The 15,348-nt window shown below is 41.6% G+C and overlaps 1 protein-coding gene across 1 annotated transcript in view; it reads left to right on the top strand.

Moving 5' to 3' along the window:
* zbtb16a (zinc finger and BTB domain containing 16a) overlaps positions 1 to 15,348 on the top strand; it is a 147,607-nt gene that overhangs the window by 1,978 nt on the left and 130,281 nt on the right. Inside the window, exon 2 of the mRNA XM_085470925.1 lies at positions 1,285 to 2,611. Coding sequence (XP_085327051.1) covers positions 1,374 to 2,611 — 1,238 coding nt within the window. The 5' untranslated portion in view covers positions 1,285 to 1,373. The remainder of the gene's footprint in view (positions 1 to 1,284; positions 2,612 to 15,348) is intronic.

Here is a 15,348-nt window from a genome sequence, read left to right as displayed (position 1 = left end):
AAGAAACCTTATCATTTTTTCAAGGTTTATTTTTCCTTTCTTCTTTTCTTCTTTCTTCCTTTTCTTTTTTTACAGGTGTGAAGGGAGGGAAAGAGCTGCCCAAGTTGTCTGTTTCATAATCTTTAAAAATTAATTTGAAGATTATTATTAATAAAAGCAATAATAATATTACAAATTTAGACAGCGTGTCACTTCTCACCAGACTTCATCTGACACACTTTGTCATTTGTCATAAGCCTGACTTATTCACTCTTCCGAAAACCTAAAAATTGGCCCTGAGTGAGCTTTTGTAGGTCAAAGGCGACACTAATCTGGTGACCATTCCTGCTTCACTTGGAGTAGGTGCAGTGGCAAATAACTGTTTAGTTAATTGGGACAATGAAGAAGCAGCATAGTTCAGTGTTAAACTGAATGTAGTGGTGAATCTGTGTATTCAATCTAAGCCAGCTTTAATTATTTTTTTGGTGCAGGTCAAAGTATAGGGTTGTGGGAGCGTGTTGCGTTGTTAACTTCAGTAATCAGGTTAACAGGAGTAGGAGGAGGACAAATTTGCGATTTTCAACATTAGCGACTGAGAGCTGTGTTTGGTACAGCAGTGTTGTGTGCTTTTGCCTCATCCTACTTTCCTTTCCACCCATTTCTGGCCGCTGCTCTCTGCTCCCGTCTGTGATGAGAATACTGAGTAAGATGCTATTTAATTTCAGAAAGGCTGCTGATGGTCTTTGTGAACCGAGCGGCAGTGAAAACCCACAATTCACACTTGTTTAACTGGTGTACATACCGATTAGATAACTAAATGAAGACATCTTTGTAACGTAACATATGTTGGACTGATTGATATGCAGGTTGAGCATGTTGGCTCACAAATTGTTTCCCTTCAGAAATCTACAGTCAATACTCTCTGCTGAATTTAAGAACAATGCCACTGAGCGGAGTGTTTACCACACTGGCAGGATATTTGCAATTGCCTCACACTTGCCATTTAGAGAGAGAAAGAGGTGGTATGTTTTAAATAAGCGTAACAAATTCATCACATTTATTTGCAGCGTGATTGCAATAATGAAAGGCACTTGTATTTTATGATAAACTGGAATTTAAAAAAATTTTCAAAAGAGAAAGCCCTTTCATTCATTCAGATTCTGAAGGGAAGAAAAAAAAAAAACGCAGACTGAGCATGTTGGATTTAAATGTGTAAAGACTAATATCTTTTTAACTCATGATACTTTGTACTCATGATACTCTACCAGAGCTGATTTTTTTTCTCCCCTCTTGTCTTCCATACAGGTTTCATCTTGTTTACAAAGATAGCTAAAAACATTGTTGATCGGGGAAGGAGAGCCTCATGAGTCGGCCTCGTGGTTTGCATCGACATCATGGATTTAACTAAAATGGGTATGATCCAGCTTCAGAACCCCAACCACCCCAATTCCCTGCTGCAGAAGGCCAACCAGATGCGTCTGGCTGGAACTCTGTGTGACGTGGTCATCATGGTAGACAGCCAGGAGTTTCACGCTCACAGGACTGTGCTAGCCTGCACCAGCAAAATGTTTGAAATCCTCTTTCACCGCAGCAGCCAGCATTATACCCTGGACTTTCTATCACCAAAGACTTTTCAGCAGATTTTGGAGTATGCTTACACTGCCACGCTCCAGGCCAAGGTGGAAGACTTGGATGACCTTCTGTATGCAGCCGAGATACTTGAGATTGAGTACTTAGAAGAGCAATGCCTGAAGATCCTGGAAACCATCCAGTCCTCAGATGAAAATGATGCTGAGGTCAACGCTAACGATGGAAGCACAGAGGAAGACGATGAGCGCAAAGGTCACAATGGAGCCAAAAACTCAAAAAAGCATTCCATGGGGAGCCCCTATCTGTCAGGTACACAGCAAGTCTCTAACATGCCCGGGGTCGTCGACCAGAGTCCCTCCGTCTCCACTTCCTTTGGTGTCTCCACCCTGAGTCCCACCAAAGCTGCTGTGGACAGTCTGATGAGCATCGGCCAGTCTCTGCTCCAGCAGGGCTTTGGTGGTGAACAACTAGTTCACGGCAACTCCAACCAACTGATGACTGAGATCAAGACTGAGATGATGCAAGTGGATATGGGTGGCAATGGCCACGAAAGCCCACAGAACATGGAGTCCAGTGCCTCCAGCAATGGAGAACGAAGTGGGGAGGACAGGAACAGAGATGGTCCCGGAACGCCAACCAGGAGCAGCGTGATCACCAGTGCCCGTGAGCTGCATTACGTCCGTGACGAAGGCATGGGCGACTCTCAAGCTGAAGTCAGTCAGATGGGGATGGAAGCAATGGCTGGAATGACTGAGAAACATCTGGCCTCTCTCTACTCCTTACCTGTCAATCATAAATCAGATGCCATGATGTCCATGCCAGTATCCATGGCGTCCGCTCTGCCCATGTCCCCAGCCCTGGCTATGTCTATGGACTTCAGTGCCTATGGGGGACTCCTGCCTCAGAGTTTCATCCAGAGAGAATTCTTCAGCAAGCTTGGGGAGCTGGCAGTGGGCATGAAACCAGACGGCAGGAACCAGCATGAACGTTGCAATGTTTGCGGTGCAGAGCTACCAGATAATGAAGCTGTGGAGCAGCACAGGTAAGACAACTTTTCTTCTGAAGATAGTTGCTTAAAAAATTTTTTTTTAAATTGTTTTGTTCTTGAAATTTGTGTCCCTTTTTTAGCATTTCAACTACCCTTAATTTGACTGAAATTTTGAATGTTTATTTATGAATTCTTGATGTGCATCAGAATGTGAAATTAAGTCACTTGGCTTCATTTTACTAATTCATGATCCACATAGTAACTTAATTCCTATTGTTAATAATTTAAAGTGGACAGCTTTTTGCTTTGAAATTATGAGAAATAGCAAATAGTAACATCCTTTTATAATCACAGAAACCTTAGTTTTGTGTGGCTGACAGCTCAAACTTGGAGATTTGCTCCTTCAGTAACTACCAGGCCTGTCCAGGTGACCGCTGAAGGAGTGCTGTCTTAACATTGTCCAAGACCATTAGTCACACCTTACAAGATGTGGGCGGCAGCTATCACACACACTTACCAAAGTGGAACCCCCTCATCCTGGAATCAATTCCCCTCCCCTTTCCCATAACTGCACAAGGGGGGCCTTTATTAGCTTGATAATTGGAGTAGATGGTCAGTCCAGGAAATGAGTGCTGAACCTGGGCTTTGAGACAAGGAGGTAGCTCTTGGACAGGAGAGTGACAGTAAACCAGAAAAACCCCCAGAGTTTTTGCCCCGAAACCTCACTTGAATTACTGAAAGTTTTTCAAATCTCTCTATCCCTTTTTTCTGACATAATACCCTGCTCAATTTGATATATTTCACTGGATTTCTGTCATATTTGGATTGACCCTGGTTGAGCAAGCAAACTGAATATTAATCTTGCATGACCTCTCTTTCGTGCTGTCGTAATGTTTAAGAAATTTTACTTTGAAGGCCACCTTCTCACCCTGCAGTGTTTGCTTGAATCAATGCAAAGGAATGCACAGTGGTTAAAGTTCACCGGAGGATTTGAACCTTATCACCCGTCCCATCATTCTTGAGCTGGTATCTTGGCATACATGGCTAAGCACTGAAGTGATTCAGTCCAGACTTTCAAGTTAAAGAAATATTACCGAATAGGTTTGACTCGATTAAAGACATACAGGAAGTCACAGTGTATATATTTGTGTGACCTTCATGATCAGAGCTAATTTTTCATTAAGTTAAAGAGGATTTTTGCATTGACTCATATTACACGTCTAAAAATCATAAGGAGAGAAAAAGAAGTGGCTTTTGCGCATATGATTAGTTCATCCTAAGCAGGCTTTTACAGCCACTTTTTAAAAAGAAAAGAAGCACAATAGCCTCTTCTTTAGATGCATTAATGTAGCCGAACTGCGTTAACGGACAGGCTACGCTCGTCTCTGTCTTGAGAAAAAGTGTGGCGTGTGAAATGGTTGCCTGTGTTTCAAGAGGAATTTCATCAATTCACTCAAGCTGGGAAATCTTGTATCAAAGGAGATTTCCAAACCGTTTCATGCATTGATCTCACCGCCTCACCCCATAGCATACTAATGGGTTAATTTACACTGGTTGATACACCGACACGACACTGTTTAATATTGTATGTGCTGTCCTGACAGCCTCCTGAAGTGTAGAAATCAAACATTGCATCATCCGCTGTCTGCTCTGCCATTTTGACATGAAAGGTCCGCTTCGCCTGAGATGCTTGATAATTCAGACGCTTCTCGTGTCCTCACAAACTCCACTGTGGGTCATTTGGTATCATATCCAGTCCCTGCTTCTTCTTTTTTTTCTTTATTTATTGCTTATTTTTTATGGCTATCCTGTCACACTTCTTAATCGTCCTGATGGGTATGCAAGATGTTTTATTTCAGACAAGTGGAGTCGTGTTCCCTCTGACTAATTACGCATCATTCCCCCGGAGCAACTGTGTCAGGGTCAGCACTGCCTCTGCAACAAACGCATAAAAAAGTTGGCAAAGTTCACTTAGGTGCGGGCAGGTCAAGTCAAACATGAGTCTAATTGTTTCCAGATGTGGCACAGGTCAGTGGTGTGAGGTGTCAATGTGGGCTTCTATGTTTAAATGAATGCACCGAAAAGTGCCCACTTCCTGTATAAATCTAGTTTCTGCAACCTTTCATAAAAACACTGAATTCATTATGTATTGGCAAAACAAGTGTAAGGAGTTGCTTATTGACTGTGTTTGCTTCTTTTTAAGCAGCAGAGATGCTACCTTGATATTAGGTTAATGAAAGCCTTATAATGTACATCAGTTTAGAATAAATTATTATAATTGAAGGGAAAAAGCTTATATTGAATGTTATGTCAGAAGTAGATTTTTGCCTGCTTTTTCTGAGCTGATAGCTGATCAATTAACTTAACTTTAGACTAATTCCTTTAATGATTGACTATCTTAAGATAACTATAGATATTTGAGGATTTTGCCTTCTTTGAACTACTTTATAAGTAGTTGTGTTATCTTTATTTTACCTTGGGTATTGTAAAAGCACTGATGTTGAAAGTTTAACTTATTGTGCAAACAAAAATGAGCTTAATGAAAGGTTTACTCTGACTTAGTGCCTGAGTTTCCTTGTATTTAATCTAAGTCTATCTGACCATGGCAACTTTTCCCCTCCACCTTCCCTCCATCAGGCCACCAGCTCACGTCCCCACTGACAAGCCCTAGATTTATTTAGCCCACGGTGTGCATTGTTGGGGCTTTAGGCAGACAGGATTACAGCAATATTTTAGCAACCCTTGCACTGAGAAAATAATCAACACAGGAAGGGCCTGAGTGATTATTTAGAAAATAAATGCATGATGCAGGGGGCTAATTCTGCAGAGGCAGTGGGGGTAGTTGGGGGGGGCTCCTCTGCTTGGTATTCCAAACACAGCATCCAATTCACGGGAACTAGCCTTGGGTTTATCTCTTTCACTTAATCGTCCATTCTCATGCAAATGATTGACCCTCGCTGTAATGTACATCACATAAGTGAAAAAAAAGAGCCTGTTTGAAAGGAGCTTTTCCAGCATATAGCCGTTAAACATTACTGATAAGTATCAATGCTATAGCAGTGTCTTTTCATAGTACAGCCTGGGTTTATTTTTGGAGGGGCACAGGGGCGATGAATGAACGGGATAAGTCAATGAATTCCTTTTTGTCTGCTCTGTTTTCGCTCCTGTTATTTTTATTATTGATGGCAGTGTTTGGGGCAGAGGCTGGCAGCGGTGGAAATAATCACCCTCGCATTAACCTCCGCACGCGCACACACTTGTGTTCATTACTTTTCACATACACTCCCCTCAGCAGTAGCAGGCAGCGCTCACTCTTCCATTTCCTCCTCTTTTGTGGCAAAGGGGACGGAGGGCGCTCTAATACCCCAGGCCGCAGGTGTTTAAACAGCAGGCCCAAGGCCCTTATCTGTGCATATCAGAGTGGGACAGATAACCCTTGGCGCTCCTTCTTAGTAAACCAAGAGCAGATTGAGTTCAGATAGCGGTCCAATGCATTTGTTGCAGGTGATAACAATGTATGCACATACACACACGTATGTAACCTGCACACTAAGGGGAAGCTGTTGGAAGGTATAGATGTTGTTTCCTTACACAATGACATTCGGTTGCTTTGGTCACTAGCAACAATTAACCACCACTAGGGCTGGGCCATATTATACCGTTCACGGTAATACCGGTATAATGTTAGGCAACGATAGGAAAATGAAATATCGCGATAGAATGGGAGTAAAACGCGCATGCGCAGTGCCTTTGTTTTCATACGCACATGGCCGATTGTTGAGTGAAACAGATGATCCAGAATTGGTTTGTAAAAATGGTGCAACTTCCGTGATGTGGAACTGGTTTGGCGTTTGTCCGTCAGATACACGACAAAGCACATTTTTTTGCAGAACATGCAAGCGGCCGTCGTTATTGTCGTATTTGTCGGACTAAGATGCTCTTAAATCTGGGAGTAATCTGGGTCCTAAACTCCGTAAACCTTCAGGTCAAACAACACTGCAGCATCACTGAGAGTTTAAAAACTGTCTAAATTCTTTCATCTTTAATAAAACGATCAGCATTGCTGCTTTACCAGGTGTAACTATGAAGTTTAACTTCCAGGCATCCATGAAAACAAAATTTATTACATTTAACGGAGTTAGAAGTTAGCAGGAAGCTAGCGGAAGTTAGCTCGCTAGTTTCGCTAGTTACCCAAGCATGATATAGCATGTTCTGACTGAGAGATTTCTGAATAAATTCAAACGTACAGCTCTGCTATCACTTCCAACATAAATGAAGACGGGAAACTAAACAGCAGTGACGTTTGTAGGGTTACTGAAGTTGGGCTAGCTGGTATATAATGATGTGCTACGTGATCGCTAGCGACACAGCTATGTTAGCATGACATAAACAGTGAAGCTGGAGGACGAACACTAACACTTTTCCACTTATAAAAGTTAACGTGCCTGATAGTTAGAGACAAATGCAATCGCATGGCAGGATGCTGTAAACGGACCAAACTTCAGTCAGGAGTAGGGTTGCCAACCGTCCCTTAAAATACGGAATCGTCCCGTATTTCGAAACAAAAGTACACGTCCCGTATTGAGCTAATAAGGGACGCACTTTGTCCCGTAATACAGTGAGAATCAAAAGTAGTCTATAACTTTTAATGGAATTAACACTTTGTTTGAAAACATAATTCCCAGCCCCTCTCCTGCTTTGTGACCAATGAGCTGACAGCACACTTACGAGTATGACAATTCAGATTACCACTCATCTCATTGGTGGAGGAAAGGTCGCTTACGGAGAAAATACCGGAAGACAACAAATGACCACAACAAGAAGCATGGCCAACAGGGAAACAAACGCAGACACTGCGGTGCAAGTCTCGGACGACAGTAAACCTAAAGCTGGGCAGACACTGTGCAATTTTTTTCAGTCACGTTATTCAGCTCCTGCTCAAACTGCACGATTGACTCGCAGTTGGTAGGTCACGATGCAGGTCTCACACTATACCGCCCGATGCTCTGATGCGACCTGAGTGCTCACACTGTGCCTCCATAAAATGAAGGTTATAACAGAAAATCTGTCGCGCTCTCTCTCTCCGTCTTACACTCACACAGACACACACACCACCACCATCAACTTTGCTAAATTGCTAATGAAAAACATTGATCGGGCAGCTGTGACTGAGCAGCAATGTAAATCCAACTATTTTCACGGTTGTTGTGGTCGTGATAATTTTGTGATGCCACATCGAAAAGGCTCGGATGAGCTTTCCAAAGTTCTACAAGTTGTGCCTCCATCGCTTGTGTCCAGATCACAGGCTGCACAGCCGTGCTGCTCCATCTTTTACACCAACGTTTACGTGTTTGCGCGCGAGCAGTGTGAGCGGCTGTGGTGAGACCCTCACGAGCGATTGATGATTCGGGAGCTGGTCGTGAGGTGTTAATCACTTCTCGTTACCCCACGTATACTACACGATGCACGATGAAGGCCAAAATCGGCTCAAAATGGGCCTAAAACTGCACAGTGTAAGCCCAGCATTAGAGCAGCAATGTTTGTTCCCCTCAGAGAAAGGGAAGAATGGGAAAAGGAAAACACCTGGCTGGAAAAAGTTAATATGGGCATGTGCAGTGAATATCAGCGCTATGTGGCCAGAAGTGTGATAATATAATTTATTTTGTGTAATAAACAACTGCAAGAATAGATGATTACAACAAATAGATGACTAATACATAAAAGTAATACATAGGTGAATAATGATGATGAGTTAAGATGCGTAATCATGGGAGCAAGTGGGTTTACAAACAGGAGCAGCTGATTAGCATTAGAAAAGCTGAAATAATACCTCAACTGAAGCCAATTGTACTAAATGCACTAAATGTGCACTGTTACAAGAATGTTTTTCTTTCTATTGTTTTCTATTATTTTAAGTTAAGCAGGACAGAGTTCTTTTAAAGAAAGATTTACTTATATTCTCAAAAGTTAAGCATGACAGGCTTCTGTTTAAGAAAGAGACCTGTTTTATCGTGTTAATGTTGTCATTTTGAGCTAAAAATAAATGGCTAAATGATCATTTGTTTCACATGTGTTCATATCACAAAGAATACACATCTACTTAAATCAAATTCAAGTCAAATGGTTAAAAAAATAATTTCACACACAAAAAAAGAGCTAGAAAATTCACCACACTGGGAAGGGTGAAGACAATTGGGTCGCCCGGCCCTGGCCACGAGGTGTCCCTTATTTATTTTTCAGGGAGTTGGCAACCCTAGTCAGGAGAACAACTGAGATAATCCATAACAACTGAGATAATCCATCCACAATACGAGGTTAGTCATTAATATACTGCAACAACATGGGAATAGAGCAGCTGCCAGAGAATTCAACATTAATGAATCAATGGTACAGAAGTGGAGGAAGCAAGAAGAATGAGTTTAATAAAGTTTGATTTATCTGACTGCCTTGTTTCGCTTAATGTGCCTTATAATCCCGTGCACCTTATGGTCCGAAAAATACGTACTGCACACTGCAGTTTAATGTTGCAAAGCACCTCTTTTTAACTTCAGTGGATATTATACATGGTTATGCTCAGGATATGTCAGCCCATTTCTACTGGAAATGCCTTTTGGTTAAACTTTCAGCAAGGAATTTGTATTCGCACTGTTAAATTTTTATATAGCTTTAATGTACATAAAAACCAGCTTCTTGTTTAAGTGAAAATAAAAGGAAGGTTGTCTTTTTGCGCTAGTAATGTTGTGGAGTTGTATTTTGTCTTGCATCAATTATATCGTCGGTTATATCGTTATCGCAAATTTTCAAATATATATCGTGATAAATATTTTTGGCCATATCGCCCTGCTCTAACCACCACCCCCATCCCCAGTGAGCTCCAATAAGCATAAAGGATGCCTGCAAGACAGTTGAAGGGACTCAATGGTACCAAATGTCAACTAATAAATACACCTGTTTCATGACAACAAAAACACACATTTTTTGTAAATACAGTATGTCTATATACTCATATATGTATATATATATATATATATATATATATATATATATATATATATATATATATATATATATATATATATATATAAAAATACTTCCTTTGATATATTTTTTTCCGCACTTCACCAATTTTTCCAGTTGTAACTGTCTGGGTTAGGATTTACAGGAATACGTGTGATGGCATCCAGTGATGAAAACCACTGACAAAAATATAAATCGAACAGCATGCAAATGTGGAGATGCACCAAAATAAACCCCCAAAACCTTTCGATGTCTTTATAAGATGCATATATATGTATGTGTATGTATATATAAGTCCCTTATGGTGTTGTCATGTTGTTATGGTTAGATAAAGTTATTTGAATACATATAATAAAAACTGTAAAAGCATTTAAAATTAAACTAACTTATCTTTTTAACTATTCGGATCTTTGTGATTGGTGGTCAAACTGACAATTCAGAAACACGGAATAACATCCTCTGTGATATAGTCGACAATCCAGTCATAGTCACCAGTCTTTTCACTCGTGGTGATTGATAGTGCCTGTCATAAAATTGCAAAAGGACCTGTCAAAAATTTCAAACCAGCACAGCACTGCGCCCATTTTGCAACCACAGCAGTTGTAGCTTAATGTGGTAGCCAACTACCTCGGGCCATGTCGTTTTAACTCTCACGATTAGATATATTAATATTATCTCATAAGTTCCATAGCTCTTATTTCTATTAGCAGCTAGACTGAAGACTCTACAACACTGAGCAGTGTTGTTCTTTCGACATACAACAAAACCACAAGGTTCTGATGCCGTAAGAAAACTGTCTGTGCCGATCACAGTGCATAACCTCACAAATAGAGTGTGTGTGTGTGTGTATAAAAAATCAGACTGTTGCTGTTGTTTGAGAGGTGACATCCGGTATAGTTTGTGCAAAATCCCCAGACAGCAGTCCAGAGTGTTTGTTGACCTCAAAATAAGAGCCCTTCTGTATCCTGCTCATCTTAAATGTAAAAAGTAGGGGAAAAAACTACATGTGCTAACAATAAAGGATAAATATCTGTGCTTTGAAGTAGGTAGTCAGATATTTGCTTCATTGTCACAGTCTTACTCACTGAATACAGTATGTCGCCTTTGATCTTAAATAAGAATGACTAAGGGAGCAGCAGACTTTTGATTCTAACCTGTAAAACTGTGCAAGCATTTTCCTGCTTCCTGAAAGTAGCTGGGCAACAAAGCATCCATTACATGGCAGTGGATTACCCTCTATTTGAAATCACTCAGTGAGTTAAGTCTCCCCTGCTTGCACTCAGAGGTACAGTACATGTTGGTGTAATAATCCAATAGCACAAAAAGCCTCACTCAACGAAAAACACCTCTCCAAGAAACACCTAAGCCACAGACAACAGCAGAGGGCTTATTCAAGTCTGGCTGCCACATCATTTCCCTTTTATCCTCGCACAGGTGCTTTCTTTTTTTGCCCCTATTGGAGGTGCGGTGTTTGTTTGTGCCCCTAAGGAACTGCTGCTTTGACCAGGCCCGTGGTGATAGCCAGAGCCGAGGCAGCTGCTGGCTGAGTCCCAATTATAGACAGGCTTTAAAAGGCTCTGGTTGAACCGTAAAGATTTACACCGCCATCGCTGTGATCTCAGATCTGGGCTCTGTCCTCACTGTCAGGATAGGGAGATGTATCGATTAAAGACTTAACTCAGGGGGCTGCATCTTGTGGAATATACTACACGCACACAAGCGTGCAGATCAAGCGTCTTATTGTCCTACACTGCGATGTCATCAGGTGGCACAGGAAAGTAGTCTTTTTAGAGAGGGCGGGGGGAAAAGATGCTTTTTTGGAAACGGTGTGGTGGTGGTGGTAAGAAATAAGATAAGTAAGAGAAGGGCAGCACCAAGATAGGGGTTGGGGGATACCAATATGCAGACAGTGGCTGTGGCAATGGAGGGAGGCGATCTAATCAAGCAGCAGATTAGATCGCCTTCCTCCCTGAGATAAGAGTGGAGGGAGTGTGCTTGTGCAATAAAAGTTAGCAGCTTGACTCGGTGTGACCAGCTGCCTCTGTGTGGCTAACAGCGCTCAGCAGACGTGGCCTTTGCTGATGCGGTCTGGCTTGGAGTGCTATGAAGCAAATACACTGAGGCCCCCATCTTTTGTCTATGTGGGGGAACTTGTGGTTTGGAGAGAGGGTTAATGATAACATACTGTACTCTAAGTTGGCCTTCTTTGTAACCATGCAAGCTTGTGGATTTTTTTCTCTTGTATTTTTTTGAGAGGCCAGGGTGGGGACTCAAGGGGAGTGCTAATTACTGCTAGTTATCAGGTGACATGCAAATGCATTATCACCCCTAACTTCCTGATGTGTATCTCTAGTCCCAGAAGCTGCAGTGCGAGTGTTGGCAGGAGGAGAGGCTGTGGCACAAAGGCTGTGTGTAAATTACCGCACAGATAAATGCATAAGCAGAGTTTCTCTATTTTACAATCTGCCTTTTGGCAGACTTTTCTTACTGTATTAAGGTCCATGCATCCATTGTCAGCTTTCCCATTAAATAAGAAAAAGTCAATAGAATTAGAATGATCTGACCTTAAAGCTCAGTGGGTTTTAGTTCTGGTTCATGGAGCCCTTCCTCTGTTCTCCTGGACCTGAACGCTGTGGGTTCTAATCCCATCGATATCCCATTAGCATCCCCTCTCCGGGTCCCCGCCACATGAAAGAAGATGTGCCGGTTCCCTCTCTCTGATTCTATCACTCTGGCGGACCGTAGGGAGGACGGCCACAATGAGTAAATGTGCTGAAGCCAAAGGGCCAACCCAAGTGTGCTCACAAATGTCCTGTGAGTATGCGCCTGTGTGTATGTGTGTGAAATAGCTGCCACCGCCACCTCGGAGGCCCCCTAGCCTCCCTGGGAAGTATCAAACCGGAGCCCTTCGCAGCTTCAAGCGAGAGAGCTACTAATTAGCCTCTTTGTTGCCACTTGAATGGTTTGCCAGAGATTGGCAAGGGGCCCCAATGGAGTGATACCAGCACACTAAGAAGCTGGTCATAAAAATTACCCCCCATTCTCTCCACCATCACCTGTCACAAAGGAGCTCTCAGGTAGGAAAATGAGGCCAGAACAGCACAACGTGAGCTTTTTATCCTTCTCTTTAGAGACTGACGGATGATGTTTGCTCAACAGGTTGATTCTGGGTTCGTGCTAGCTATCTGCTCATAAGCTGGAGGGCAAGGCCACATATAATTGCAACAGCTTTAATGTTATTGATAGCATAAGCTCAGCGTTCTCCTCTTTAAATTGCTGAGTGAGAAGTCGAGTTAACATCGAGTAGCAAATCGATATGCAAAATCAGATTATTTTAGAAGTGCTGCTGATGTAAGCCAGGTTATTGGCTTGTTTAAGTGAACGCACAACCACTTTTCTCTATAGGTGAAAAAAAAGTAAAAACAGTGTGGGTGAGTTTCACAATTATGTACCCTGAACAAGAACTAATATGGCATAAAGAACCACCAAATCAATACTTTGCACAAAAGAGTTGTTTGCTACAATAACATTATCAGATTTTGTGGGTTATGAGATTTATTTGTTTTCTTAGTGTTCCTTGAGACAGTTATCCAAACAAAAGTTAATAGTTCCATACTCCCTAATTTATGCTTTAGTATTAAAATACATCAAACCCCCCCCCCCCCGAAAGTTATTTATTTCAACACACTAATTGGAAGAACAAGAATTTGAGTAAATAATGTTAGAGGTGGTGCTTTTTATGTTTTTTAGATTACATCATTGATTAACCTCTAAAAACATTATTACTATAATAATTTACATTGAGTATTTCTTCACGGGTTTGTCAGGAATCTCAGCCCTGACCCTGAACCTTAAATAAGAGGCTACAAGAGTTAAATGTTTTCTTAAAAGTTGTATTACTAAAGATGAATGTGATTATGTTATAACAAAGCAGCCTGTCTGACTGTCAGACTATTCAAAATGCTCTCCGATCCATATTTCTGGCAACTGACATGCTGCTCGGTGAGCGCCGTGGCAGGAGTGCAATGAATGTCAAGGCGACTTGCAGCTTTAGCCCTGACCGACACATTTTAAGCTCCGCTGTAATCCAGGAGGGATCAGTTGGGTAAATCATGGCATAAAGCTTAAAACCATAATTGATTTATGTATTTGCTGACCGAAGACGCCCAGAGAGATTAACGGAGGGAGAGAGCCGATGATGGATATGCCGACCCCCTCGTGCAGCCTGCGTGCTAGGTGGGGGGATGAATTCAATTGAAGGGAGATTTGTCAGCTTGAAAAGGAAGAATGTCTAAAAACAGAGTGAGAGTCTGAGAATAGTCTCACTGGAGTTGCATTTAAAACTTCAATCTGTATGTAAGTGTCTGTATTTTTTGTTGTTGTCAGCTTTAGTAGCTGATTAAATTAAACTTGTGCCAAAACAGGCTTGGTGTGATCAGTAGATTTGATTAGCCTCCAGTTCGTTCACATATTTTAATGTTGTCCTGATAAGTGCTGACACACATGATAGCCACTGTAGAAATATTATCATATCATGAATCCAATTTCTTTCTCTTTTTTTTTTTTTTTGAGAAATGAGAAAATTTCTCATGTTAATTTTTCTGTTACTTTAAGTATTATATTTAAAATCAAATTTAAATTTTTCTTTCTTTAAGGCAGCCAAATTATTCTTCATTTAATGTTAATCTAATTTAATATTCCTGTCACAGCCAACAGTATTTTTACTGATTACATGACCTTGGTGTGATAGCTGCTGTTACCCACTGTTGATTTATTTTTATACATTTATAAAAATGACAATGAGGATATATAGTATGCAACTCTATGTAGCATTTACATTCCTGTGCTGATCATAGACATGTCTTCGTAAAAAGACATCATCAATCTCACATTAATTGGCATTATAATTTCCAGATTGTCACTGATGAGCTACTTGACACTCATTTAATTGGTCAGATGGCGACCCTGGTGTAGCCAGCACGTGAATTTCTCTGACACCTTATGAATCCTCTCTTTCTTGTTTACTGCCCGACTGTCAGACATCTCCAAGGTCTTTCTTGACCATTTCCAGATTGTTTCATGTTTGTCTGTTTGTCCCTGGGCCCCGAAAGGCGAGAGTGGGATAGTAAAAAGAAGGAGGGAGGAAAAAAAAGCCATTCCATTTCCTGGACTGATCGCTGAAGCGGATTGCTCTGACATGTCATGACTCAAACAGCATCATTTCTGCCACTCCTGTCTCGGTGCTGACCTTACAAATGATGCTGTAGGCTCCCGCCATATGCCATTAAGCATGCTGTAAAACGGGATGGGGTTTTATCCCCCTTCAAGCGTGCAACAGCTTTCACTCTCTGTTCTCACCTCTCGGAAAACAAAAAGGAGATTACAGGAGTGTTTTTCTCTCTCATAGTTTTGTCCATATACTTTTTTCTCCTCTTCCATTCCCAGCTTGTGTTTTATTGCCTCCTGTGAGTGTTGGTCTGAGGCAAGGAGCTGAAGCTTCCCTAACAGGTGTTTGGGTGCTTATCACACACGTCTGTGCCCTTATCTCTAGCCCTCAGCTTCCTGCATCCTCTCTCTTGCATGCCTCAGAGTGGGGATATATTTCACTTAGCCTCTGACCCAAAACCTTCCTCTCTATCTCTTTGGGTCTCTCTTCCTCCTTCGCTCGCTTGCTCTTGCTAACACACTCTCTCTCACACACACACACACTGTGTGATAGACGAAACGAGACTATGAAGACATTTCATCATTTTAACGCAACTTGACTTTCTTTG

The sequence above is a fragment of the Copadichromis virginalis genome, linkage group LG10, assembly GCF_057382275.1.
Source record: "Copadichromis virginalis isolate Kocher_CV1m ecotype Utaka linkage group LG10, C_Virginalis_male_GT1.1, whole genome shotgun sequence".
In the NCBI taxonomy this organism is placed as follows: Eukaryota; Metazoa; Chordata; class Actinopteri; order Cichliformes; family Cichlidae; genus Copadichromis; species Copadichromis virginalis.
This window is presented reverse-complemented; position numbering and strand designations above follow the sequence as displayed.